Below are 27,061 nucleotides of genomic sequence, written 5' to 3'. Positions count from 1 at the left end.
TTATTGAAACATTTTATAAAATATAGTGTTTTGTTTAGGAAACCTATAGCATTATTTTTTCCCCAAAGCACTCACATAAAGTTGTACTATTTTACGTTTAGCATACAAAGCTTTTCGTATGGTTGTCATAGCTATCAACAGCTTATTCTCAACACACTTTGATCACACCTCTGATGACACCAACTGGATATCTCTGGAGAATAAGTTTCGAAAAAGTGGATTTTTCGATCCATTTGAAAATTTACACCGTTTTTCTATGGCCCATAAGAAGCACGAAATAACACCATCACCTTTTTTTATATAACCGTGTCCCAGTCTAGCGCATTAAAAAAATGGACGAAAATTGCCGATTTTCCATGGGTTTAGCTTCACACACATTAACGAAACTACCACTTCACCATCAGTTATAGTAACTTATGAGTCAGCAGAAAAAATTTACAACATCTTGGCACTATTGGACAACAATTAGAGCATCGAAAGAAAGCCTGGTTCCGGATGGCCGACGACTCTGAGCGACAAGAAGCTTCAAAGGGTGCTGAAGTAGAAAACCGAGGGAAAAGTGGCTACATCGGAGGTCAGTGCAACCGGCCAAACAGTGAAAAGGTACCTGGCGAATACGTACATACATGTCAAGAAGCGGCAGTCCCGTCCCCTGTTCTCAGAGCTGCAAACAATGACGCAGCGGCAGCGGCTGAATAAGATGATAAAGTCGATTTTCCCGGCGAATCGCGACGAGGCGGTGGTGATGGACGGCGAGACCTATCTCACCCTAGATGCAACGACTGACAGGGCACTTCGTTTTTTTCTTTCCCCCACGAAGGAAGTGAGCTCCGAAGTGAAGTTTATTAACACACCATTTAAATAACGAAATGCCTGCCGGAAGTTGCGTCGTTCATAAAAAAAAAAAAATACCATAAAGGCGAAGACGTGGTATTCTGGTCGGAACTGGCGTCGACCCTCTACTCGAAGCGCCCCAATCCCCCATCGTTCTTCTGGGTGAAACTGAAGTGTAAAACCTACTCCAACAATTTTGTTTTTGTCCGCCATGGCGAATGTTCCGATTAACTGCCGCTCGCAAGGGCGTAGAATTTTTTTGCAAGGAAGCTAATATCGAACTTATCCGTCTTAGTTTTTATCACCATCTTTGTAGGCTAAACGGAAAACGGTACAACTTTATGTGAGTGTTTTGGAAGTAAAATAATGTTGTTTTTTTTTGGAAAAAATATGTTCAAAATACATTGTTAACATGTTTGAATAAATTTGAAGATCGCCTAGAGAAAGCCAGGTCCAAAGGCCGAAACGTCGGACATAAAACTCCTTTAAAACCTAGGCGAGACATAAAAGCATAACAGACTGGAAGACAAAATGAAGACCTTTCTTCTTGCTCATCACCTTCCAGTGGAGCGGGAAGTCATGCCTCAATTTGCAATTATTTAAGGTGAAATGGGATTGTGGCCTATTCCTATACAATTTTGAGGTTAGAGTTCTTTTTACTTCTGTATTTTGATCGTAAAAAATTCGGCTTCCACTAAATAAACAGCACTCAAATTGCTACTTCAGGCATGCAACAGTTGTGAAAACAATTGATCAAAGTTTCACGTACGTAGTCTTCATAAATCAAGAAAAAATTAGATTGCAAAATCGAGTTGATCGCGACCACGTCCTGTTTCACCTTAACTTCTAAATGTTTTAAGGAAAGAGGGCCTTGCGAAAATATGTGCCCCGGGGCCCCAAACTCAAATCCTACTTAATCCTTGGTTAAGACCGGAAAAAGCCGTATCTAGCCTTGATTTTCATAAAGTTCAGTTTTCAAACATATTATTATTTTTTTAAAACTACAAAAGGCAAGCTGAACATCGATGGTTGTTTAAACAGATCATGTGGAGAAGTGAGAAAAAAGTTCTTTTTTTAATTAACCTTTTAACCTTTGTTATATTACCTTTGTTATACTAAACAAAGGTTATAAAATCGGTCGAAAGACGCAAAATAGATCCATGATCCGGAGGGTCGAATCGTATACACCATTCGACTCAGCTCGACGAACTGAGCAATGTCTGTTCGTGTGTATGTGTGTGTGTATGTATGTTGTCTGTATGTATGTGCCTCAAAATACTAACGCACCTTTCTTACAGAACGCAATGTCCGATTTGAATGATCTTATACGCAAACGAGAGCTACTGTGCTCCCCCAGAATGCTACCGAGTGGATTTTTGATTAGTGGCCTAGATTTTAAAATATTGATCAAAGAGTATTTTTTATATAAGAAATCTAACTTTTAAGGCAAAATTAATGGCACAGAGAGCCATGTGTTGTATACCAATTTACTCAGATCGACGAATTGAACAATTTATGTATGTTTGTGTATGTGTGCCTGTACGTATGTATGTGTAAATATAATGTTTATATGCATAGTATATCAAAATCGACCCAAAAAAGAATCAGTGCGTCTTGAACTGTCCTACAGATCAGACGTTTTTTCGGTTGCTTGTGGACTGGTCTTTGACTGCCTATAGCTTCAAAGTTTGTGTTTTGTCAGTGTGTCTTTTAAAGATTACCTGAAAGTTATTTCCCATCAGTCTTTCTCAAGACTACCTACTTTTGAATTTAACTTTTGTTTTAACTTTTTTCGTATCACCTGAAATGGCTGGACGGAAAAAGAAACCTCGCATCGCTGCGGGAAGGAAAAGAGAGGCATCTCTTTCTGACACTTCGAGTGTCTGTAGTGACAATCCATTTGATATTTTGCCTGAGCAAGAAGCTGGTGAAATGGAAGTTATTAATAATGAAACTATACAAAATATAAAATCTTTAAAAAAGGAGAAAGTTCCACCTATTGTGGTAACTATTTCTTCTGAATTTAATATATTCAAAAAGGAACTTTCAACGTTTGTTTCTGACGTTAAAGTTACCTATCAAATTGGCCGTAGAGGTGAATGCCGCTTATTAGCCGACTCAGTAAAGGGTCGTAATCGTCTTGTTCAGTATTTAACTGACAAGATGTACAAATTTTTTACATATGACACCAAGAACACCAAGCCGTTCAAGGTTGTCTTGAAAGGTCTCACCAACGATCAAACCGTTGATGAGATCAAACTTACTTTAACAGAATTACTTGGCATAGCCCCTACCCAAGTAATTCTAATGAAACAAAAATCACGAGGCGAAAACAGTCAGAGAACTGGAATTTCCCTTGTTAATTATTTAATTCATTTTAACCGCAATGAGGTTAACAACTTAAAATTTTTTGAAAAAGCACATGCTTTGTATAATGTGCGTGTAAAGTGGGAAATTTATAGGAAGTATGGCGGAGGTGAAAAGCATATCACCCAATGCCGTACTTGCCAACGTTATGGCCATGGTTCCAAATTCTGTAACATGGACCAAAAATGTCTTAATTGTGGAGACTCTTCTCACAAAAAGGACACATGTCCTGTGAAAGAGAGTAAAAATTTTCGCTGTGCGAATTGTAACGGCAACCATATGTCAAATTTTTATCAATGCCCAGTCCGTTTAGCAATTGTTAAGGCAAGGCAAGGTAAACAAAATTCAATTTCTCAATTAAAACCAACTTCAAAACAAAATTCTCCAAGCGTACCAGTGACGCATAGTTTACCTACTCCTTTGCATACCCGTTTAACTTATGCACAGGTTACAGGTAGTTCGAACATTATACCGCCTAGTGTTGGTAGTTCGAAAATGACCGTTAACATGGGTAAGCAAAACAGGCTAGAAAATAATTGTACACCTATCACTCCAGCTAATATTGCTGCCGAAAATATTTACGGCAGGTAAACTTACGGCAAAATATTACGGCAGGTAAACTTTCTTTTTTGCAACAGGCAATGTTCGATCTTATGAACGCCATGTTGCAGGCAAAATCAATGTTTGAAGCCATTCAAATAGGCACAAATTTTACTATTAAAATTGTTTCTAATTTAAAATTCAGCAATGATTTTAAATAAAACAATTAAAATATTAAATTGGAATGCTCGCTCATTGAAGGCCAATAAGAATGAGCTTTTTAACTTTTTAACAGTAAATAATGTGCATATTGCAATTATTACTGAAACATTTTTGAAACCTAACATAAAATTAAAATATGATCCCAATTACGTGGTTCATAGATATGATAGGATTCAGGGTTCCGGCGGTGGAGTTGCAATTGTTATTCATCGCCGAATCAAACATCGTGCTCTTCCCCATCTTGAGACGAAAGTTATTGAAACTTTGGGAATTGAAGTTCAAACTGAACTTGGGATTTTATTTATTGCCGCAGCATATTTACCATTTCAATGCACACGCGAGCTCAAAAATTATTTTAAAGGTGATTTACAAAAACTCACCAGAAATCGTTCGAAATTTTTCATAATCGGCGATTTTAACGCTAAACATCGTTCATGGAATAATTCTCAAAGTAATTCCAATGGCAAAATTTTATTCAACGATTGTTCTTCAGGATACTATTCTATTTTGTCTCCGAATAGTCCTACATGCTTTTCTTCTGTAAGAAACCCTTCAACAATTGATTTGGTGCTTACAGATCAAAGTCATGTATGTAGTGATTTGATCACACATGCTGACTTTGATTCTGATCATCTTCCAATAACTTTTTCTTTATCACATGAATCAGTTTTAAACCCTATGAGCTCTGTTTTCAATTATAACAAGGCTAATTGGGAAAGATACAAAACTCATATTGAGAGAAATTTCAATAATGAGCTTGATTTGCAAAACGAATTGAATATTGATTCCGCTTTGGACGCATTAAAATGTGCAATTGTTGATGCCAGGAATTATTCTGTTCCAAAGGCTCAAGTGAAATTTGATTCACCAATAATTGACGAAAATCTTCAACTTCTAATTCGTTTGAAAAATGTCCGCAGACGTCAATATCAACGTTCTCGTGACCCTGTTTTTAAAACTATTTATAAAGATTTACAGAGAGAGATTAAACATAGATTTACTTTTCTGAGAAATCAAAATTTTGAGACTTAAGTTGAAAAATTGAAACCATATTCAAAACCATTTTGGAAGCTGTCGAAGATTCTTAAGAAACCTTCAAAGCCTATTCCAGTTTTAAAAGATGGTGAACGTTTTCTTGTATCCAATGAACAAAAGGCTCAAAGACTTGCTCAGCAGTTTGAGAGTGTTCATAACTCAAATTTGAATTTTGTGAGTCCAATTGAAAACGAAGTCACACGTCAATTTGATTTAATTTCTTCCCAGAATTTTTTACCTGCAGAAATAATTGAAACTAACTTGAATGAGATTAAATCAATTATTAAAAATTTCAAAAATATGAAAGCACCTGGTGACGATGGAATCTTTAATATACTAATCAAACATCTCCCTGAGAGCACAATGGAATTTTTAGTAAAAATTTTCAATTGCTGCTTCAAAATTGCATATTTTCCCAAATTATGGAAAAATGCAAAAATTACTCCCATTTTAAAACCGGATAAGAACCCAGCTGAAGTTTCAAGTTATCAACCAATCAGTTTGCTTTCTTCAATAAGTAAACTGTTTGAGAGAATTATTCTTAACAGAATGATGTCACACATCAACGAAAATTCAATTTTTGCAAATGAACAGTTTGGATTTCGCCATGGGCATTCCACAACTCATCAATTGCTCAGAGTTACTAATATGATACGAGCTAACAAATCTGAAGGTTATTCCACTGGAGCTGCTCTTTTAGACATAGAAAAAGCATTCGACAGTGTTTGGCATAAAGGTTTGATTGCGAAATTGCAAACTTTTAATTTTCCAATTTTCCTAATCAAAATTTTAAAAAATTATCTTACTGATCGAACTCTGCAGGTTGTCTATCAGAATTCAAAATCTGATAGATTTCCTGTCAGAGCAGGTGTACCTCAAGGTTCAGTCTTGGGTCCAGTCCTGTACAACATATTCACTTCAGATCTTCCTGATTTGCCTCCAGGATGCACAAAGTCATTGTTCTGCGATGACACAAGCATTTCCGTAAAAGGAAAAAGTCTTCGTGTCATATGCAGTCGATTGCAGAAAAGTTTAGATATTTTTTCTTCCTACTTGCAAAAGTGGAAAATCTCTCCCAATGCTTCTAAAACTCAAATGATAATTTTTCCGCATAAGCCTAGGGCTTCTTTCCTCAAGCCAAACAATAATCACGTTGTCAAGATGAATGGGGTTATTTTAAGTTGGTCCGACAAGGTTAAGTACTTGGGACTAATTTATGATAAAAAACTTATTTTCAAAGAGCACATTGAGAGTATACAAGCCAAGTGCATCAAATATACGAGATGTTTATATCCTCTCATTAACAGGAATTCTAAACTTTGTTTAAAGAACAAACTTTTGATTTACAAACAAATTTTTAGACCAGCAATGCTTTATGCTGTACCGATCTGGTCAAGTTGCTGTTCAACAAGGAAGAAAACGCTCCAAAGGATTCAGAATAAAACTCTGAAAATGATTTTGAAGCGTCCTCCTTGGTTTGGTACACTCGAATTACATAGACTTACTGGTGTTGAACCATTAGAAGCTATGTCAAATAAAATTATTAACAATTTTCGACAAAAATCGTTGCAATCCTCAATTGCTACGATAAGCTCTCTTTATAGCCAATAAGTTAGCAATTAAGTTAGTTGTAAGTTTACTTCCCCTTTTCTGACAAGTAGGTTTAAATCCCTACGAATGATAAGTCCTAATTGCGAAAGCAAACAAATCCTAACAATTAAAATTACAAATTTCTAACAGTGTTGAGAAGTCACCATTTGTGATTGGACACACATACTCATTATTTACTAATATTTATCATAAATACTTAAGCTACTAACAAATCCCCCCTTTAAAAAAAAAAAAAAGACCCAAAAAAGAAAAATAACAAAAAAAAAACTCTCTTTACAGAACGCTTATTCCGATTTTGATGTTCGCATGCTCAAATGAAAGCCCCAGAGATCTTTGAAAATCATACTGAGTGCGATCTTTTATTGGTTGCTTGAACTGTAGAGTTTTGACCAAAGTATATTTTATAAATTGGCATATTTTACTATCTGGATAATTTTTCTCTCTCACTGCTCTTTCCTCTTATCTATCCCTCTTTTTTCGTATCGCTATTTATTTCTCAAAGAAAATAAACAATCCTGGACAACTTTTCAAAATCTTTACACTCTTCGTAGTGCGTCTTAACTGGTGTGAATAAATTACCCTTAAGCTTTTTCTTGGAAGTTTGAACCAGATTTAAGAAGAAACTGCAATGCTTACTTAGCTCCTTTTCTTCCGAAGCTCCCGTCCTCATTTCTTATAAAATATATACTAAATTGTACGTTGAACCTAGATATGCGAAGAGTAAAAAACATTTACAGCTTCCGGGAGCCAAGCATTGTAGCAAAATCTGATCCCACAGTTTGCACATGTAACACAATTAGCGATGCAGATATTTTGAAAAGCTTTACCAAAGATGTATAGACCTATGTATTACGTACGAATGTGTTAGTACCATCCGTTGAGAAAAACACAAATAAATCGCTGTTTTGTTTGCAATGCTACGTTTTGGACAGCTGGAAAATTTTTCAGTTGAATACTTATTTTATGTATTAAATTTGTGACCAGGAATCTACAGTAGCTGTTGAACGTAATCGACAAAAAAAGGAAAAAGTGTTGAAGCAACTCTACATGGCTATACACGTTTACTAGTGTGCGCAGGTGAAAAGTCACTTATCTTGATGAATGATACAACATGCTCATGTAAGATATAAATATTGCTTTCTAATTTAAGACTAAGTGCAAACAGAGTATCCATGTTATTCCACTTCCCGTTATCGGAGCAAGATTTAAAAAGTCTTTATTTCGGATTTTTTCATACAGCCTAGGCCTTCGAAAAGAATCATGTTCTCGCCTACACTCTGAAAATCTAAAATTCTTAAAGATCGTGGAGAACCTTCATTTTCAGATAATGCATTTGCGATAGAATTTAATTGACAACTTTCATCAATAGCTATATTTTTTTCCTGTATAATTCTAAACTATATTTCGAGAGCAGGTTTGTAGAAGTTTGCATCAATTCGTAAAAAAAACTTGATTCTGATTCATAAATCTAGGTCCTGCGATTTCTGAAAATAAAGCGAATAAGTAGAACCGCAATAAACTAACATACATGTTTGCTGTTCTAGTGTGAAATCAGCATTATTGTTCTCTATGACTGGTTCCCCACGTTCGATTATCTCAAAAAAAAATTCAATTACTTCTAGCCAGCATTTGAAAATTGGTTTGTGATCGAAAATAAAAAAGACTCATGTACTCTAGTGATAACACTCATATGATTTGCAAAAACCATGTCAAACTTTAATTAAATGATCTTTTTTGGTTGACTCTCTGAAAACTAAATTGGACTTATGATGGTATACGATTTGTAAGTGACTGGCCAAATATGTATAAAGTAATAGTTAGTATAATAAAGGTTTCTGCACCACTAGGTGGATTAATTTAGGTTTTTTTTTTCATATAAATCAAAATAGTTTGTTTGATTTATGTGATGTCTACAGCAACGTTGTAGATAATAAAATTATCATCTACAACTTTACCGAAGACAACACACCGATCAAACAAACCGTTCTGTCCGAAGAATAAACAAATACAGTCAAATTTTTTACAGCCAGATTTTCTACAGTCAGCTTTTCAGCAGCCAGTTTTTTACGTGGATTTTTATACGATTTTTCCTTACGCGAATTTTTAAATTAACGCGATTTTTGAAGTAGAATACTTCACTCAGGAAGTTCGGCTACATAGGAATGTGAAATGAAAATCTAAAACCGAAAAAAGTGAAAAATATGTCCAATTTCAAATGCTAATAAATCGGTTAGTATGGATTTCCTTCGTTCTTGCAACAATAGATTGGAAAATCTTCTAAGATTCTTCCCAAATGGACATAATTGTAATTTTATTATTCAAACTATTGTAATATTGAAAATAGTCAAATCTTGTCAAAACGAAAAATTCGACCTCTGACTGGTCGTTATATGATTGCTTCCCAAGCACGGTCTACAGAATGCAATGTAATTTAATCATAATAGTTCTAGACAGTGGCAACAGCAGTCATCCCTTGGCAGCAGCAGTAGCAGTGCAGTGGATACCAGCGATAGCGGATAGCGGCCACAGCTTTGGCATAGCAATGAATAGCGCACTAGTTGCAGCGGATCTCAGCACCGAAAGCAGCTGGGCCAACTGATGCAGGGGCAGCGTTACCAATGGCAGCGTATAGCGGCCACAACTGTGGCATGGCTACGGATAGCGTAGAAGTTGCAGCGGGTATATCTACCCATGAAGCAATTATGCAATAATTGAATGAAAATTGAAATTGCACCGCTGCATGTTATTGGGGATTAAGACGTTGGAGAGAAGAACATCTAACGCACAAACTACACTCAAAATATTTTTCACGTTATAGTTACCGGAAAAGTTACGTGAATATTTTCCACTATCGTCTTCTAGTAGATTATACGTGATTGTCTTTTGAGTTCATCATGACCTGGTGAGATGAATTATCCTTTGAATGTTATTCAGTAGCCATATGCATTTCATGTGAGTTTCACGTGGAATTCATCTACTGGTAAAGTGGAAAGCATTTGAATATCTGATATCTATCACGTTTTATGCAACCTATAATTTACATTCATTTCTTCGATTTTGAGAAGATAGGAAATAGTTTTTAGAAATTATCGAAACATGTTGCGTAAAAATCACTCGGGTATGCAATATTGTCAATTTATAAATGACATAAAAAATAATAAATATTACGACATCCGCGGGGACGATAGTTACTGTCCCCTGCAGCTGTTTGTGTACAGGTAACTCCACCACCTTTGAACTGGAGCTGTGTGCAACCTGTAAGCTCAACACTCGTCATTTTTAAAGATTTTCCGGAAATTCAATCATTGGCAAGCGATTGAGAAATTCCGTTTTATGTTGTGACACTGAATCAGACAACATTTTCTGAAGGATATTTTCGCACAGAGAATTCACGCGATACATCCTGTTTGACGTTGTCAAGTTCATATAGATGGCATGTGATTTTCACGTAGATGTTATGTTTGTCACATAAATCATGCAAAATGACAGAAAATGAACAAGTATAGGAACTTTCACGTAACAATAACGTGAAAAATATTTGGAGTGTATCTTTGTGGCGAAGGTCCTGAAAAATGAAATTGATTCACCCGCATATTCTCGCGGAATTGAATCTCTGCGCGCCAGAAAGGAATCTGCGGAGACGTCAGCTTTTGAACTTGGAGACAAGCTATAATCGGTACGGCCAGTATGATGCGATTAGGATTATGTCTACGAGGTTCAACTAGGTTGCAGAACTGTTCGACTTTAACGAACCCATCGACACTTTTTTACGTCGCCTGCGGATTCGCTAATAATTTATTGGTAATCGTCTCAAGTTGTTAATTTTATTTATTAGGACAAAAACTGTCAGATGGAATTTTTAAATATAACATAACAACATAACAATTGCAGCAATCGGCCTTTTTCAAGGCTACTAAATGTATTTGCAAGAGCATAATGAATGGTTATCAATAAACTGCAACTGAGGTTTGATGCTGCTGCAAATGCACAGCAGTATGATGTTTATTACGATTTGTTGATACTGTGCTTAACAAGCGGTATACGAAATAAATCCGATTTCAAACAGAAAAGTTCGGCATGTTCTGCTCATGATGCTGAGTCTGTTTTAGAAAATTCACAACACTTCATTAACAAGGATGTAACGTCTTAAAGAAGTACGGTTATAGTTTGACATCACAGCAGAATTTCAATCTTCATACTCATGTCTACCATCGGCAATATCAAACACGCAACAATCTGCTTCCATGCGACACGGGGACGGGGATATTTTCTTCTTCCAAGCCGCGCAACACGACACAATACATGTTATTTTGTTGCCCTAATGAGAGCTCTATCGGTCCGACTCGACAGAATGTCCACAAGAAATCATTTTTGTACATCCGTGTTACGAAACTGAGAAAATCTGAAGAAACTGAAAATAAAGGCGGGCCAGAATGAATGAGGTGTATTTTTCGTATATTAGTATTACGACATACGGAGAGGAATCTGGCACCCCTGCTGCCGTGTCATGTCGCGTTTTTGCTGTGCTGCTACTAATTCCGAGTTTTTCTAGTGTTTAAAGCATCAGGGACGTTTTTCGCTAGTGTAAGAGTGGAGAGCAATGATAGATTTGCGAATTGTATCGAAAATTTGTGCGGAGATGTGATTTAATGCATTTGTCCGGGTGATTCTAAGTTGATTTCGATAGTGAAAATGCGGTTGGTTGTGCGATGTTTTCTATCCCTCCAAATTTCGCGTTCGCAATTCAATCTTCTTCTGTGTGTTATGTTCAAAATAGAAGTGGGTGTATGAGTGGTGATCTATTCGCAAACTGGCCGCGTTGAGCGTGTTGTGTACGATAGTGATAGTAATTGAATTAAAGTGTGCAAAGTGCAACAATCGAGCATTGAAAAACATTCGACATGGCTGAATGAGAACATGTCTGGAGTGTAAGCAGGATATCGCTAGTCCGTCCATCGAAACAGCACGTGGAGACCGCTTTACTTCGATTCGACACGGCCAGAACGGCCATGCGAATGAAAGCAGGAAGAAAGATGGTCGTGCGATGTATTTGCGAGAGCGACAATGACAGCAGTCCGGCAACCTAGCTTGCGTTGACATAAAGTTCCTTGTGGGATTTCCAATAGGATTTTTTTTTTAACTTGTTGCCTTGGTGCTGGTGAAAGATGATGGACGTGATGCACAAATGATTGTTTCAATTTTGTTGTATTGTAGGTGCTCATGTTTACGACACAAGTATCATAAGGTTTGCTGCCGAACGCGTTTTGTGCTGTTATCTTGTTTGATTTTTCTAGCTTTTGAGCAGATGTTTCATATGGACATTTTTATTATTGATTGGGATCATAACTAATTATGACTAGTTTGGCAAGAGTGTCAAAAATTTAGGTTATATTTTGGTACACATGTATATGGTAAGATTTATATTGGACAATGATATGTCGTGTATATCTATATTTATTTCATCCATTTTATTTAAGCACAACATAACGGACACTTTCCATACATTGAACAAAACTAGATAAATTTTTCTTATACCGCCATACAAACATCATTTCATAATATTATTATATACGGGTCGATTTTTTTGATACGGAAGTAACATCAAATAAATCGAAAGTCTGAACACAATAGCAGAATCCCAATGACTCTACTATTGTTTTCGGGCGGGGCTTGCCGACGGGAAAAGGATTTCGGAATGCGCTGCAAGTACTCAGTCATTCTGTCATGGATCTTTGGAAAATCGGTAGAGCTAACACCTTCTTGATCCCGAAACAAAGAAAATTGCAGAAATGAAATTATACTGCAGCTGTCTTTGTTTCACATTATCACTGCCAGACAGTGGGAGAGAGATAGGTTCCACACACACACATTAGTATTACGACATACGAAATAAAATTTTTCTGACGTTGTAGAATGGTATAACTGGAAATAATTAAGTCACACCTCTTTTTCCAGTTATACTGTTCCACAACGTTCGAAAAATTTATTATGTCAAAGCGGATATCGCACGCTATCTAACCATGAAGCATTTAAGCAATAATTGAATGAAAATTGCAATTACAGCATTCGGCCTTTTTCAAGGCTACTAAATGTTTTTGGAAGAGCATAATGAATGGTTATTAATAAACTGCAACTGAGCTTTGATGCTGCTGCAAATGCACAGCAGTGTGATGTTCATAACGATTTGTTGATACTGTGCTTAACAAGCGGTATATACGAAACAAATCCGATTTCAAAATGACTGACACGCAAGCAGCCGGGTTATCTTTCTTGTAAAAGTATTCTACTTCAACCTTGCGGTCGTGGCTTTGCACACAACCTTCCTGTGATTTTTCAAGAGGATTTTTCTCCGCATCTACAGAAATTTAATTAGATCTACTTATTGCATGATTCATGGTTTACCCCTTCTAAAACCGGTTTTGCTCCCTCTGCTGCTATCAGCTGCTACTAAGTTGTGTTCTTTCCACCATCCATAAGTAAAATGATAATTTTGAGCAGAAGCAGGTTTTTATATAGCCCAAGAGTGCATTACCGGTTAACTAGGTATAATATTCTGTCGACCAATCAGATCAATCAAAATCGGCGTTTCTACAAGGCTTAAAAATTTTCAATAGTAAAATAGATCGAATAATCAAATTACATTTAATTGCATTCGGGAGGGTGCAAAAATGAAAAAAATCGATTGGAAACTGACTGAATTTTAAACATATGAAAGTGGACAATGTTCATGTCGCTCTCGATGTTTCCGGTTTTCGAATTTCTACCTATATATGTTGCTGTAGGACGTATGTCTAAATAAAAATAAAACTTATAGAAAAAAAATTACAACTCTAGCCCATAGAAACACCTGTGCAAAGTTTCTTCCAAAATGATCTATTCGGTACGAAAATAAAAATATTCGGAAATGGCAGATGCAACTCCGTGCATCTCCAATTATTTTATCATATTTCGACATCTGTCGCATCTATTTAGGACACTAACACTGAAATATCGCAAGAAAATTCCAAGGTTATTTTCAACCTCATAAGAAATACTAGACTTGAATGTTTACGAAATGAGAAGATTTTATGAGTTAAAAATCATGAAATGTTGCATCTCATTTACAAACCGATTTAAAATCAATCAATTTTGCAGCTGCGATTCAAAGTAGCAATATGTTTACAAAAACTAATCCAATACTTTTTATCATTCGAAGGTCAGCTAAACAAGAAATAAACAAAAACCATCCATAATTTGGTGTCATTCGTCATCGTTGCTTGTGCGCTTTTTATGATTCATAATCGATTTCACATTCTAATGATTGATTATTCGGGTCGTGAATCGCGAGCGCCTCTCGCGATGGATCGTGAACGTGAGGAAGAATAATCGTTGTTTGGTTGTTGGCTTAATTTAGCTTTGTATCGAACACACACCAGTAATGTAGTATCGAATCAAAACAATTTTACTGATTACTTGAATGGAAAAAAAACCTAAATTAATCCACCTAGCGGTCAGACCCAGCCTTTCTCATTCAATTTTTTATTTGTAAAAATAGATATACATGAGCGCTTCAATCCAATAAATGTATATTCACTCTTTAGGTTCTAAAATATTGATGTTGTTATCTTTACATATAAAAATGCAGTCAAGTCTGTCTGTCTGTCTGATCCATATAGGCCCGAAAACTACCGAACCGATCGACGTGAAAATTTGTATGTAGGGGTTTTTGGTGCCGATAAAGGTTTCTATGATAATTTGAGACCCCTCCCTCTTCTGGAAGGGATACCCCATACAAATGAAACATAAATTTCTGCACAACTCAAGAACAAACCAAGCGAATGAAACCGAATTTGGCATGTGGATGTTTTAAGGGGTAACTAATATGTCCATAATAGTTGGATGAAACACAAATTTGTGCACATCTCGAGAACTAATCAACCAAATGGAACAATATTTGGCATGGAAATGTTTTTAGTGGTAACAAATATGTACATAATGGTTTGAAACCCGACTCCCTCTTCTATAAGGGAGGGATCCCATGAAAATGAAACACAAATTTCGCACAGCTCAAGAACCAATCAAGAAAATACAACCAAATTTAGTATGTGAATGTTTTAAGAGGTAACAAATATGTCCATAATGGTTTGACGCCCCTCCCTCTTCTGGAAGTACATGTTTCTTCACAAATTTTTGCACCAAACCAAGCGAATGAAACCGAATTTGGCATGTGGATGTTTTAAGGGGTAACTAATATGTCCATAATAGTTGGATGAAACACAAATTTGTGCACATCTCGCGAACTAATCAACTAAATGGAACCATATTGGCAGGTGAATGTTTTTAGTTGTAACAAATATGTTCCATAATCGACCTCAGACAACATTTTGGATTGTAAGATGGTACCTTCCGGTTTCTGGAAAACAGCCGAAAATGGCCGATTTCCACCCAATTTAATAATATCCGGACCTAGAATAATACACAGGAGCTAAAACCGACCACAGATAGCATTTTAAATTCTAAGATGGCGACTTCCGGTTTCTGAAAACAGCAGAAAATGACCAAATACCACCCAATATGAGTTTTTCTTTAACCAGTATGCCGTTCAAAATCCAGAAATTGTCTCCAAAAGCCATTATGAAATCCGAAATGGCGACTTCCGGTGTCGGAAAAACAGCGGCAAATGACCAAATACCACCCAATATGGGTATTTCCGGAACCGTAATGATGCACTGGAGCCACAAATCAGACAACATTTTGAATTGTAAGATGGCAACTTCCGTTTTCTGGAAAACAGCCTGAAATGGACGATTCCCATTAAATATTAGTATTTCTGGAACCATAAAGATGCACAGAAGCTAGCTTGATCACAGACACAATCTTGAATTTTAAGATGGTGACTTCCGGTGTCTGGCAAACAGCCGGAAATGACCAAATACCATTCAATATGAATGTTTTCGGAACCAGAATTACGCACAGATGACAGAAATTGATTTCACAGGCAATTTTAAAGTCCAAAATGACGACTTTCGGCTTCTGAAAAACAGTCCAAAGTGACCAAATATCACCCAATATGAGTTTTTCTTTAACCAGTATCCTAAATACCATTTTGAAATCCAAGATGGCGACTACCGGTTTGTGAAAAACAGCCTAAAATAAACAAATACTATCCAATATGAGTATCTCTGGAACCAGAATGATGCAAGGAGCTAACAATTGACCTAAGGCACCAGTTTGAATTGCTAAATGGCAACTTATAGGCAACAATCGGAAATGACCGAATAATACTCAATATGGATATTTCCGTAAACGTGATGATGCATAGAAACCAAACATTGACCCTGGACACTATTTTGAATTTGAAGACGTCCACTTTCAGTTTCTGGAAAACAACCAAAAATACCTCCCAATATGGGTATTTCCGGTGCCAGATTGATGCCAGAAAGTCTGCTGATAATGACAGAATACCACCCAATATGAATATATTCAGAATTAAGGCGATGTACAGAAGCCAAAAGACGAGGATGTTTTCATTTCGATAAAACCAATCATTTCAAACGATTTGTTATTTGGCTTTGAACATATCCTATGGCCGATTTGTCGTGCATTTGCAGACTTCAAACAAACCGCAAGGAATCAATGAACTTGGAACGTTCAAATAGTACGACACCACATTTAAATTATGTTGAGGCCACATATATCGATCAAAGCAGGTATAGTTTTAAATAGTCTTTGAATTTCTCTTCTTCCCATAACTTTTGAGCCACATATCAAATTGTTATGAAGTTTGTTATTTGTAAGTTTGAGAGATGACTCGTTCGTATGACACTAGTTATGTTCAAATAAGTCATGTTATCTTTGAGATAATAGACTTTCGTTGTTTTATTAACAATTTAATACATAACGGTTGCTTAAGTTCGATTATAATCAAATGAAATGGGAACGTGTAGGGCAGCCAAACTTTGAAACCACGTGTTCAATCATAAGTCATCAGTTAACCCTTAACTAGCCCGCTCATCTGATAATAATAATCAAATCGGTTGTGTAGTATCTGAGATAATGAAGTTTCGTGATTTTCACAAGTCGGCACATTGAAGTTACATGAAGTTACTGTCCGATTACAGTAAAATTCAATAGGGTCTTCTGAGGCAGCTAGACCATTCATTTGACACTAATTTTCTGGAAATCAGGTAGGCCATCTCTGAGAAAAGTGAGTGAGTCCAAGTAGTCTTCGGAATATGTTCCTTTGCATAGCTGGATTTCACATTTTTAAACATAACAGGCAAAGTAATAGTCCGATTGCAAAACAAATCAATAGGGTCTTATGGGGCAATAAGACCTTCCATTTGACACTGATTTTATGAAAATCGGTACAGCCATCTCTGAGAAACATGAGTGAGATTAAACAGTCTTCAGAACACGTTTCTTTTCATAACTTTTGAACCACAAGTTCAATCTTTATGAAATTCAAAACTTAAGGGTTTTCTAGGTAGCCCGATCTTTTGAGACCAATTGTTCAAATCGGTTGTGTAGTTTCTGAGATATTGATGTTTCATGATTTTCACATTTTTAAACATAACCTCTAAACTAAAAATCCGATTACAATGAAATTCAATAGGGTCTTATGGGGCAACAAGACCTTCCATTTGCAATTAATTTCATGAAAATCGGTCCAGCCATCTCTTAGAAAAGTGAGTGAGAATAAAAATCTGCACATACACACACACACACACACACACACACACACACACACACACACACACATACAGAAAATGCTCAGCTCGTCGAGCTGAGTCGAGTGATATATGCCATTCGGCCCTTTGGAGCACATTTATACTTTCGGTTTTGCAAGTGATTGCTATACCTTTCTAGGAGAAAGGCAAAACTGTTGAAATGTGTGAAGTTTTTCGTTACTCAACGAGTCAAAGGTAGTACATGTGCTAAAATTTGACTGTTATCGTACACGAATGTGCGCTACGCTGTTGCTGACTGCATCGCACATTGAAATGATAACGAAACACAACCAAAGCCGCATAATGTTGCACACATATTCACAGCACCGGCAGTAATTTGACCACAGGCTCTTCCAAAAGAGATAAAGAGAAAGGAGACTTGCTCCAGCGGGAAAGAAAAACCGCACAGTCAAACAAACAAGCTAAGAGTTGCTTTCACGTCTGGTGACCCCATTTAGAGTGTGCGAACTGTTGTATAGAGCTGTACACTGCGGCACATCGAAACAGCAAAAAAACAAGAGTACTGAAGTGGCGTGGTGACCTGCGGAAGGATGCGGCCATCTGCCACCGAACACAGAAACACAACTTAAATCGGAGTAGGATGGGCCAAATAAAGCAACAATAAACATACCTTTTCCAAACCAGTTTCATCTCAAACCGAGTAAAAAGTAGAATATTAAGATTTAGTTAGTAATAATGTTATCTATTACCAGGAACCCCAGTTTGGAACCTACTAAGTCACCCACACTCATGATCAATTGAATAAACAACCAGAAACCACATCCAGTGGGGAGATAGATGACAAGGAATACGCATTTGCTAGTGCTAAGGGCCCTGCGGTTATCGACTGAGGCAGAATACATATCACTACTCAATTTATTATGCAAAGGCATATACAATTCTGTCGGTTTCGGATTGACAGTGCAATCTCCATTTTCCAGATGTAGAAAACTTATGTTCTACTTTCCATATCATCAGCAGATCATGATAATGTGACATTTCAAATATTTCTTATTTGAATGTTTCTAGAAAGGTATAGCAATCACTTGCAAAACCGAAAGTATAAAAGAGCTCCAAAGGGCCGAATGGCATATATCACTCGACTCAGCTCGACGAGCTGAGCATTTTCTGTATGTGTGTGTGTGTGTGTGTATGTGCAGATTTTTATTCTCACTCACTTTTCTCAGAGGTGGCTGGACCGATTTTCATGAAATTAATTGCAAATGAAAGGTCTTGTTGCCCCATAAGACCCAATAGAATTTCATTGTAATCGGATTTTTAGTTTAGAGGTTATGTTTAAAAATGTGAAAATCATGAAACATCAATATCTCAGAAACTACACAATCGATTTGAACAAAATTGGTCTCAAAAGACCGGGCTACCTAGAAAACCCTTAAGTTTTGAATTTCATAAAGATTGAACTTGTGGTTCAAAAGTTATGAAAAGAAACGTGTTCTGAAGACTGTTTAATCTCACTCATGTTTCTCAAAGATGGCTGTATCGATTTTCATAAAATCAGTGTCAAATGGAAGGTCTAATTGCCCCATAAGACCCTATTGATTTGTTTTGCAGTCGGACTATGCCATGACTTTGCCTGTTATGTTTAAAAATGTGAAATCCAGCTATGCAAAGGAACATATTCCGAAGACTACTTGGACTCACTCACTTTTCTCAGAGATGGCCGACCCGATTTCCACAAAATTAGTGTCAAATGAAGGTCTAGCTGCCTCAGAAGACCCTATTGAATTTTACTGTAATCGAACAGTAACTTCATGTAACTTCAATGTGCCGACTTGTGAAAATCACGAAACTTCATTATCTTAGAAACTACTCAACCGATTTGATTATTATTATCAGACTAGTTGGCCCGTAGTGGCTAGCCACTTTCAAATGCATTTTGGACTAATAAAAGTTGGTATTTTAATGATAATTTTTTTTTTTTTTTTTTTTTTTTTGAAGTATCGAGTTGAAGTGCATTATATCACTATGACACTATCGATAATTCGATGAAGATGGCCAGCACTGGTTTAAAACTTAATTAATTATCTAAACTGCGATAAATCCTTCATTCAGTAGATCATGAAAACGCTTGGCTTACTGTAGCGCATTTGCAGGAGTAGATAAACCTATGTTTAATTTTTAAAACTTTGAAAATGTTATGTTGATATTCCGAAATATCTTAAATCAAAACAGTTGATCAGATTTTACATAATGTTCAAAAATAAATACCAATAGCTTAACCCGATCCCGGCGGAAAAAAATCAGTTTTTACCTTAAAAATGAACTTCAAACTCTTATTACTCATCAACTATATACACAATTGACACAAACTGTATTGCATATAAAAAATCAATCTGTTCTCTGACCTTACTGAATAATTTCATCGGGAAAATTTTCAAATATAATTGTTGAACTTGAATCAAAGTTTGAATGTCACCCGTCGGGAATGGGTTTATCGTATTCTGAAGATTTTTTTGAAACAGCTTAAATTTTCACGTATCAGCAAAATAATTATCGCTTTCCCGGACATCTTGATCGTCGTAGTATACTTGAAGAATTGATTTAGGATACTATAAGCGCAGCATGTCTTGTGTAGGTTAGAGGTCTTTTCTAGTTCTAAAAATATAGAAAAACAAATTATATTGCTCTATCTTTAAGTACAACTTCTTGAGAACATTTTTGTAAATTTTGTTAGAGCTTTGAGTAATAGGGAAAGAGTTGGATAGATTTCAAGTGCGGCTCGTCATGGCACCATAAGCTAAACTTGAAACTCGAGATGGTGTTTTGCATAAAATGGCTTTGCCGAGTTACAGCCGGTTTTCTTCAATTTTTATAAATGTTCGTTATTAACGTATTCGGTCGTCATTGATTTTTTTATAAACAAATAACTTTTTGCTACCGAATAACTGTACTATTGAAAAATTACAATTTCAATGCATATAAAAATTGCTACACACTTTAAAAAAATCCAAACTGCTTATTTTCTCGAACAAAAAGGTTTATAATCCCCAGCATGTTCTTGACTTTCCATTGTTCATCACTTGACAACCTGATTTTGATGGCAATGCCATGACATTACAAAAATTATTAGACATGTAAGTGTAAAACACGTTCATAATCAACTGACAGTGGTTTGGCTAACTTCATATTTTATTAAAATGCTTGATATTATTGATACTATGTCTATCTTACATCTTAAACTTGCCTTCCGCCCTTTATTACGTTTTTGGCGGTTTTTGCAGATGCACCTGCATCAGAACCTTTAGCCATGTGCTAATTTAACACGTGTGCCGAATATTAGTTAAAACGCAGTTAGCTTCGATTTCCTTACGACTGGCTTCATACCAGGCGAGAGGAGGTGAGTGGAGGGTTTAAAGCAAAGGTAACTTGTAGTCAGAACAGGAGTGTTTGCGTTGCTACATACAAAAAAATAACAAACTTTAGTGTGGCTCTGGTTCAGAGTTTGCTTGGGAAAAAGACAATTTGAGTAACTTTCGTTCGTTGTGCGCGGTACTGAAAGACAAGCAAACTATATATATTCCGATGAGCGGGCTAGTTAAGGGTTAACTGATGAATTATGATTGAACACGTGGTTTCAAAGTTTGGCTGCCCTACACGTTCCCATTTCATTTGATTATAATCGAACTTAAGCAACCGTTATGTATTAAATTGTTGACAGAACAACGAAAGTCTATTATCTCAAAGATTACATGACTTATTTGAACATAACTAGTGTCATACGAACGAGTCATCTCTCAAACTTACAAATAACAAACTTCATAACAATTTGATATGTGGCTCAAAAGTTATGGAAAGAAGAGAAATTCAAAGACTATTTAAAACTATACCTGCTTTGATCGATATGTGGCCTCAACATAATTTAAATGTGGTGTCGTACTATTTGAACGTTCCAAGTTCATTGATTCCTTGCGGTTTGTTTGAAGTCTGCAAATGCACGACGAATCGGCCATAGGATATGTTCAAAGTCAAAAGACAAATCGTTTGAAATGATTGGTTTTATCAAAATGACAACATCCTCGACTTTTGGCTTCTGTACATCGCCCTAATTCTGAATATATTCATATTGGGTGGTATTCTGTCATTATCAGCAGACTTTCTGGCATCAATCTGACACCGGAAATACCCTTATTGGGAGGTATTTTTGGTTGTTTTCCAGAAACTAAAAGTGGTCGTCTTCAAATTCAAAATAGTGTCCAGGGTCAATGTTTGGTTTCTATGCATCATCACGTTTACGAAAATATCCATATTGAGTATTATTCGGTCATTTCCGACTATTGCCTATAAGTTGCCATTTGGCAATTCAAAATGGTGCCTGAGGTCAATTGTTAGCTCCTTGCATCATTCTGGTTCCAGAGATACTTTATTTTAGGCTGTTTTTCACAAACCGGTAGTCGCCACCTTGGATTTCAAAATGGTATTGAGGATACTGGTTAAAGAAAAACTCATATTGGGTGGTATTTGGTCATTTTCTGCTGTTTTCAGAAACCGGAAGTCGCCGTCTTAGAATTTAAAATGCTATCTGTGGTCGATTTTAGCTCCTGTGTATTATTTTAGATCCGGATATTATTAAATTGGGTGGAAATCGGCCATTTTCGCTGTTTTCCAGAAACCGGAAGTTGCCATCTTACAATCCAAAATGTTGTCTGAGGTCGATTATGGAACATATTTGTTACCACTAAAAACATTCACCTGCCAATATGGTTCCATTTAGTTGATTAGTTCGCGAGATGTGCAGAAATTTGTGAAGAAACATGTACTTCCAGAAGAGGGAGGGGCGTCAAACCATTATGGACATATTTGTTACCTCTAAAATCATTCACCTACCAAATTTGGTTGTATTTTCTTGATTGGTTCTTGAGCTGTGCGAAATTTGTGTTTCATTTTCATGGAATCCCTCCCTTATAGAAGAGAGAGTCGGGTTTCAAACCATTATGTACATATTTGTTACCACTAAAAACATTTACCTGCCAAATTTTGTTCCATTTGGTTGATTAGTTCTCGAGATGTGCACAAATTTGTGTTTCATCCAACTATTATGGACATATTATTTACCCCTTAAAACATCCACATGCCAAATTCGGTTTCATTTGCTTGGTTTGTTCCTGAGTTGTGCAGAAATTTATGTTTCATTTGTATGGGACCCCTCCCTTCCAGAAGAGGGAGGGGTCTCAAAATATCATAGGAACCTTTATCGGCACCAAAATTCCCTTCATTCAAATTTTCACGTCGATCGGTTCGGTAGTTTTCGGGCCTATATGGATCAGACAGACAGACAAACTTTTTTCTTTTTTTTATTCTTGCTTATTTTCCGTCGGTCTATTTCCGCCACTGTTGTGGCCAATTACCGACGCCCAGGGAGGCGACTCCACACCCTGGTCCCTAACTCACGACCCGTTTATTAACGGACCGGCGCCAACGGCTTTACTTCCTCATGCGATGGAAGGCGTGATCCCAGAGATTTTTCGCCTCAGAAAATCTCCCGGTGTCGGCTAGGATTGAATCTAGACCAGTTGGGTTGGTTGTGAGTGGATCACGCCACCTCACAACCATCGACACCTATGTCGGCGGTGGGATTCGAACCCAGGCGTCGAGCGTGGTTGGCGGAGACGTTACCAACAGACAGACAGACTTGACTGCATTTTTATATGTGAAGATTACAACATCAATATTTTAGAACCTAAAGAGTGAATATACATTTATTGGAATGAAGCGTTCATGTAAATCTATTTCCACAAATAAAAAATTGAATGAGAAAGGCTGGGCCTGACCGCTAGGTGGATTACTTTAGGTTTTTTTTTTTTTAATATTAATACTTCGAATATAGTCCAAAGCAAACAATTATATCACGGTAATTGCAAAATGCGCTTCTAAACATAGCTCCAGATTTTACGATGATGTTTGTACGAAACAACATCCACATATTTACCACACGACGTTTAAGTAACAGTCGAAAAAACTCGAGTTCAGTTTTCGACTTGTATAGCATAGCGTTTTATTATATGTACCTACGCTTAATGCCCACGAGAATCAAACACAAAGCAGAATGTTTATCTAGCACGAGTCTTTGCATGCCAGGGCGATCAAATGTCGGAGAATTTCCTCCACCAGGGCAGAGCCATACCACTGGGCACTGAGACCGTAATTGAATATTTCTGAACTCACGTTCTCTACGCAGCAGTAGCGGTGACCTTTGACCTTGCCCCGAGGATGGATTAGAATTGAGATTTCCTCTACTGTTCGCTGAATTTGTTTGCGGAGCATGCAAAAAAAAGTTTTCGAATGGCACCCCAAGCGACACCCGCACCTCGGACATCCTAGTGTTATTTTTTTATTTGCGAAGAGTAAATTACTTTTTCATTTTTTTTTTCATTTCTATGCCCGCTTTCTGGTCATCTCTGGATGTATAAACCGGTATGTACTATGCAAGGCAGCTATCTTGAGTGAGAAAATTTTGAGATTGCTCAGAGCCAGTGAAATCACAAAACAGAACAGTTAGCAGAGAAAATCGATCCGTACCACGTGCCGGTTGAGTAGCATCATACAGTAATACCAGCAGAGGAGAATTTTCACTCACGATACGACACGTTATGTTTGCAGTGCCGCAGTACAAGGTGGGAAACCTTGTTTATACGTAGAAATAAAATGAAAAAAAAAATGCAGCTAGCACCAGCACTGGACACTGGAATGATCAATGTTTAAAAATACAAATGTTCTCATCAATTACTTAGAACAAAAAGTTGACCTAACTCGAGATCTGTGCGAATACAGTGGAACGGTTAGAGAAAAAAAAATCGCTTGCAGCGACTCGTAGCACTTACCTGTTGCAGAATCGGCCGGATGTACTTGAGTGGCAGCGGCGAGAATTTGTTTTGCTTGAGAAAATCGTACAGGTTCTGCTCCAGCATCTCGAACACCAAACAGGTGTGATTCTTGTGCTGGAAGCACTCGAGCGCCCGCACGAAGTTGAACTCGTCCGCATTCTCCTGGCTCAACCGGGACAGAATCGATACCTCGATCTGGCCCTGGCGCGCGTACGACGGATGATTCTTGAGGATTTTGATGGCGACGATGTCGCTGGTGCCCTTCTTCCAGCATTTAACCACCTGACCGAATGTGCCTCGGCCGAGAAACTCCAACACCTAGAAGGTCAAAAGATACAAAAACGGGAATAAAAAAGTTGAACAAATATTGTTGTTGCGAGATTTACATATGTAAATAAGCTATGAGGAGAAATTATACTCATGTATGAAGAGATAATATAACAAATTTTCTGTACACAAACTTTTAGTCCCGTAGAGAACACCAGTTATTCATGAGACTATAATTAGATTCTCATAGATAAATTTCTCTTCATCAACCTAAGCTGTCTACTTCCGTGCAGGATGCAAATTTATTCAACTTTTAGTACTGCTCGTTGCAACACAACCATGATCGCATAAATCTACTCGCGCCGCAGATTTATTCTACCATGAATAATCGTTTATTATTCGATCGCTTAAGCAAATCTTTTTCATAGACCACGCCATCGCCACCACAGTGGCCTAGCACTCGATTCCGTGTCCGTATGCGATTTGCTTTCATTTTGTAGATTCGCATGCAAACTTTATTTTGTTACAATATAAAATGTACGGGCTAAAAAAAACTTCCTTCGCACCTTCGCACCTTCGTTTCGCTAGCGAGTAGCCATCAAGCGTGATTGAAATTATTTATTCATACATATTGTATTTAGTCGTCCGTTATTGTTCTGGCACAATATAAATCGCTGAAGTAACAAAGTAGAAAATGCAAACTAGTTATACAAAAGTACTTTGTATAGCTCTGTTTACGTAGCAGCTGTATGTGTTGAGAGGGAGATATTTTCACTCGATATTTGACGGTGCACAACAAAGCTAAGCTAAGTGCGATAATCTCTTTACCTTGGCGAAATTGGTTACTTTCCAACATTATCATTTTCTCCTGGCTCCGTCACAAGTCATTCGTTCATTAGCATCAACAGCCACACTCTCATCATCATCCTCCACAGCGGCATAACTGGACATAGAAGCGCACTCCAACAGATCTAGTCGAGTTTCCTTCAAATATGCCAAACTCGCCTTCCCCAGACGTTCAACACATCTTGAAGATTTAATTAAATTTGCATTTCCAATCAACACTCGGCGGCGTTTCAATGTGAAGTTTTATTCAGTACCCTGTCGTCCGGGTACAAGCGAACTTGGCTGTGAATTTTACATTGCTACTGTGCAAATTACCCGTCCAACTTTGGTCGGAACTTTCTCTCCCCTGGACAAACAACTTTGTAAAGGAAGCTTCGACAGTAATTGAGATAATATTTTTCTCGTCGGATATCAAACCCTGCTTTTGCTATTGATTGATATTTCCTCTGCCCACACAATGTAACTCAATTATTCGTTGTAGGGTGTGTGGCAATCAAAGTAACGTTACAATCAAAACAGATGATAGCATGATAAACGTGACCAAAAACAAGTGACTTTTTCTTACATTATCCCTCAAAATTAAGTGCTTCTTGCTACGATCCATATTAGGGAGATAAAATTTAGCAAAAATCAACTGACAAAAGTTATTAGAAAATAAAATCAAAATTTCAATCGATTTGTACTAACGTTAAAATGAAACTAATACAATATTGAAATAATATTAGAGCAATCTTACAATATAAAAGATTGAAACAAAACTGGAATGAAGCGACTCCAAAACAGAAGCCTATTTTTTAAATAAAAAGTAATTAAAGATTATTCTTTGGAATAACATTTGCTACGTAAACAAAATCCGAGAATGGTTACTTTCTGCCATGATATGATTTTTAAATTTTGGCACTGTCAAGTTGAAAAAATAAATCGGTTCGCTTGCTCTTCTTGCTATTAATCCATATCTCCAAACTAAGTGAAGCCCTCGTCCTCTTCATTATTCATCACCTCGCCTCGTGATGTTTCTTCTATTTTCCACACTAAATCGTCTATGATGCATATTCAAGAAAACAAAAAACGAAACATAACTTAGAGATAACGAGCAAACCCGGTCAGTTTTAACGATTATGAGCAAATTTGAAGCGCTTGTTAACTAGTGTGACCAATGAAAATTGAGCAAAACAAGCACAAACAAATCTTAGTAAAAATGACAACGTAATGAGATAAAATGAAATCAGGTAAAATATGAAGTGAACTTTAAAATCAAAATAACACTATTTTAAAAATTCCTCAATGCAACACTTTTTTTGTGATGGTATTATTTTGATACTGTTTTGATTGATTTTTTTACAGTAATTATCATAATCATTTAATTGTGTTACAATGGTACGGAAATTACAACTCCAATTTTTTTTTCTTTCTGATCACGTTCAAATTGGGTTTCTTCATATTTGGCAATTTTGATCGGCTTTTTGTTTCTAGTCTTGATTTATTTTCGTTGCCATTTCATCAGTTACTCATGCTCGTCGTACTATTATTTGTACTTGAGAGCAAGCATGGAAATTTTCACTCACTAGCAATATTTCATGCAAATGTGTTTTTTGATTCATCAGGTATCGTTCAATTGTTTCCACTCGCGTACAAGTTTTCCATAGAAACGCTGCTGATTGTTTTTCGCTTCTAAGAGTTCCGAATACTATAGAAGAAGACTGAATGATTCAAACACGATAGTATTTATTATATCCAAGTTCACTTGCATTCAACGGTATCGCGAGAATCTTTGAGATTTTATCGCCA

At 36.8% G+C, this 27,061-nt stretch overlaps 1 protein-coding gene across 8 annotated transcripts in view; it reads right to left on the bottom strand.

The window, feature by feature from the left end:
• LOC129721479 (homeodomain-interacting protein kinase 2) overlaps nucleotides 1–27,061 on the bottom strand; it is a 202,128-nt gene that overhangs the window by 23,954 nt on the left and 151,113 nt on the right. For all 8 annotated transcript variants that reach the window (XM_055674078.1, XM_055674081.1, XM_055674082.1 and 5 more), the window contains one exon: nucleotides 24,158–24,478. In XM_055674078.1, coding sequence (XP_055530053.1) covers nucleotides 24,158–24,478 — 321 coding nt within the window. The remainder of the gene's footprint in view (nucleotides 1–24,157; nucleotides 24,479–27,061) is intronic.

This window comes from Wyeomyia smithii, chromosome 2 (assembly GCF_029784165.1).
Source record: "Wyeomyia smithii strain HCP4-BCI-WySm-NY-G18 chromosome 2, ASM2978416v1, whole genome shotgun sequence".
NCBI classification, from domain to species: domain Eukaryota; kingdom Metazoa; phylum Arthropoda; class Insecta; order Diptera; family Culicidae; genus Wyeomyia; species Wyeomyia smithii.
Note: the sequence above shows the minus strand (reverse complement) of the source record. Positions and strands in the feature narration are given on the sequence as shown.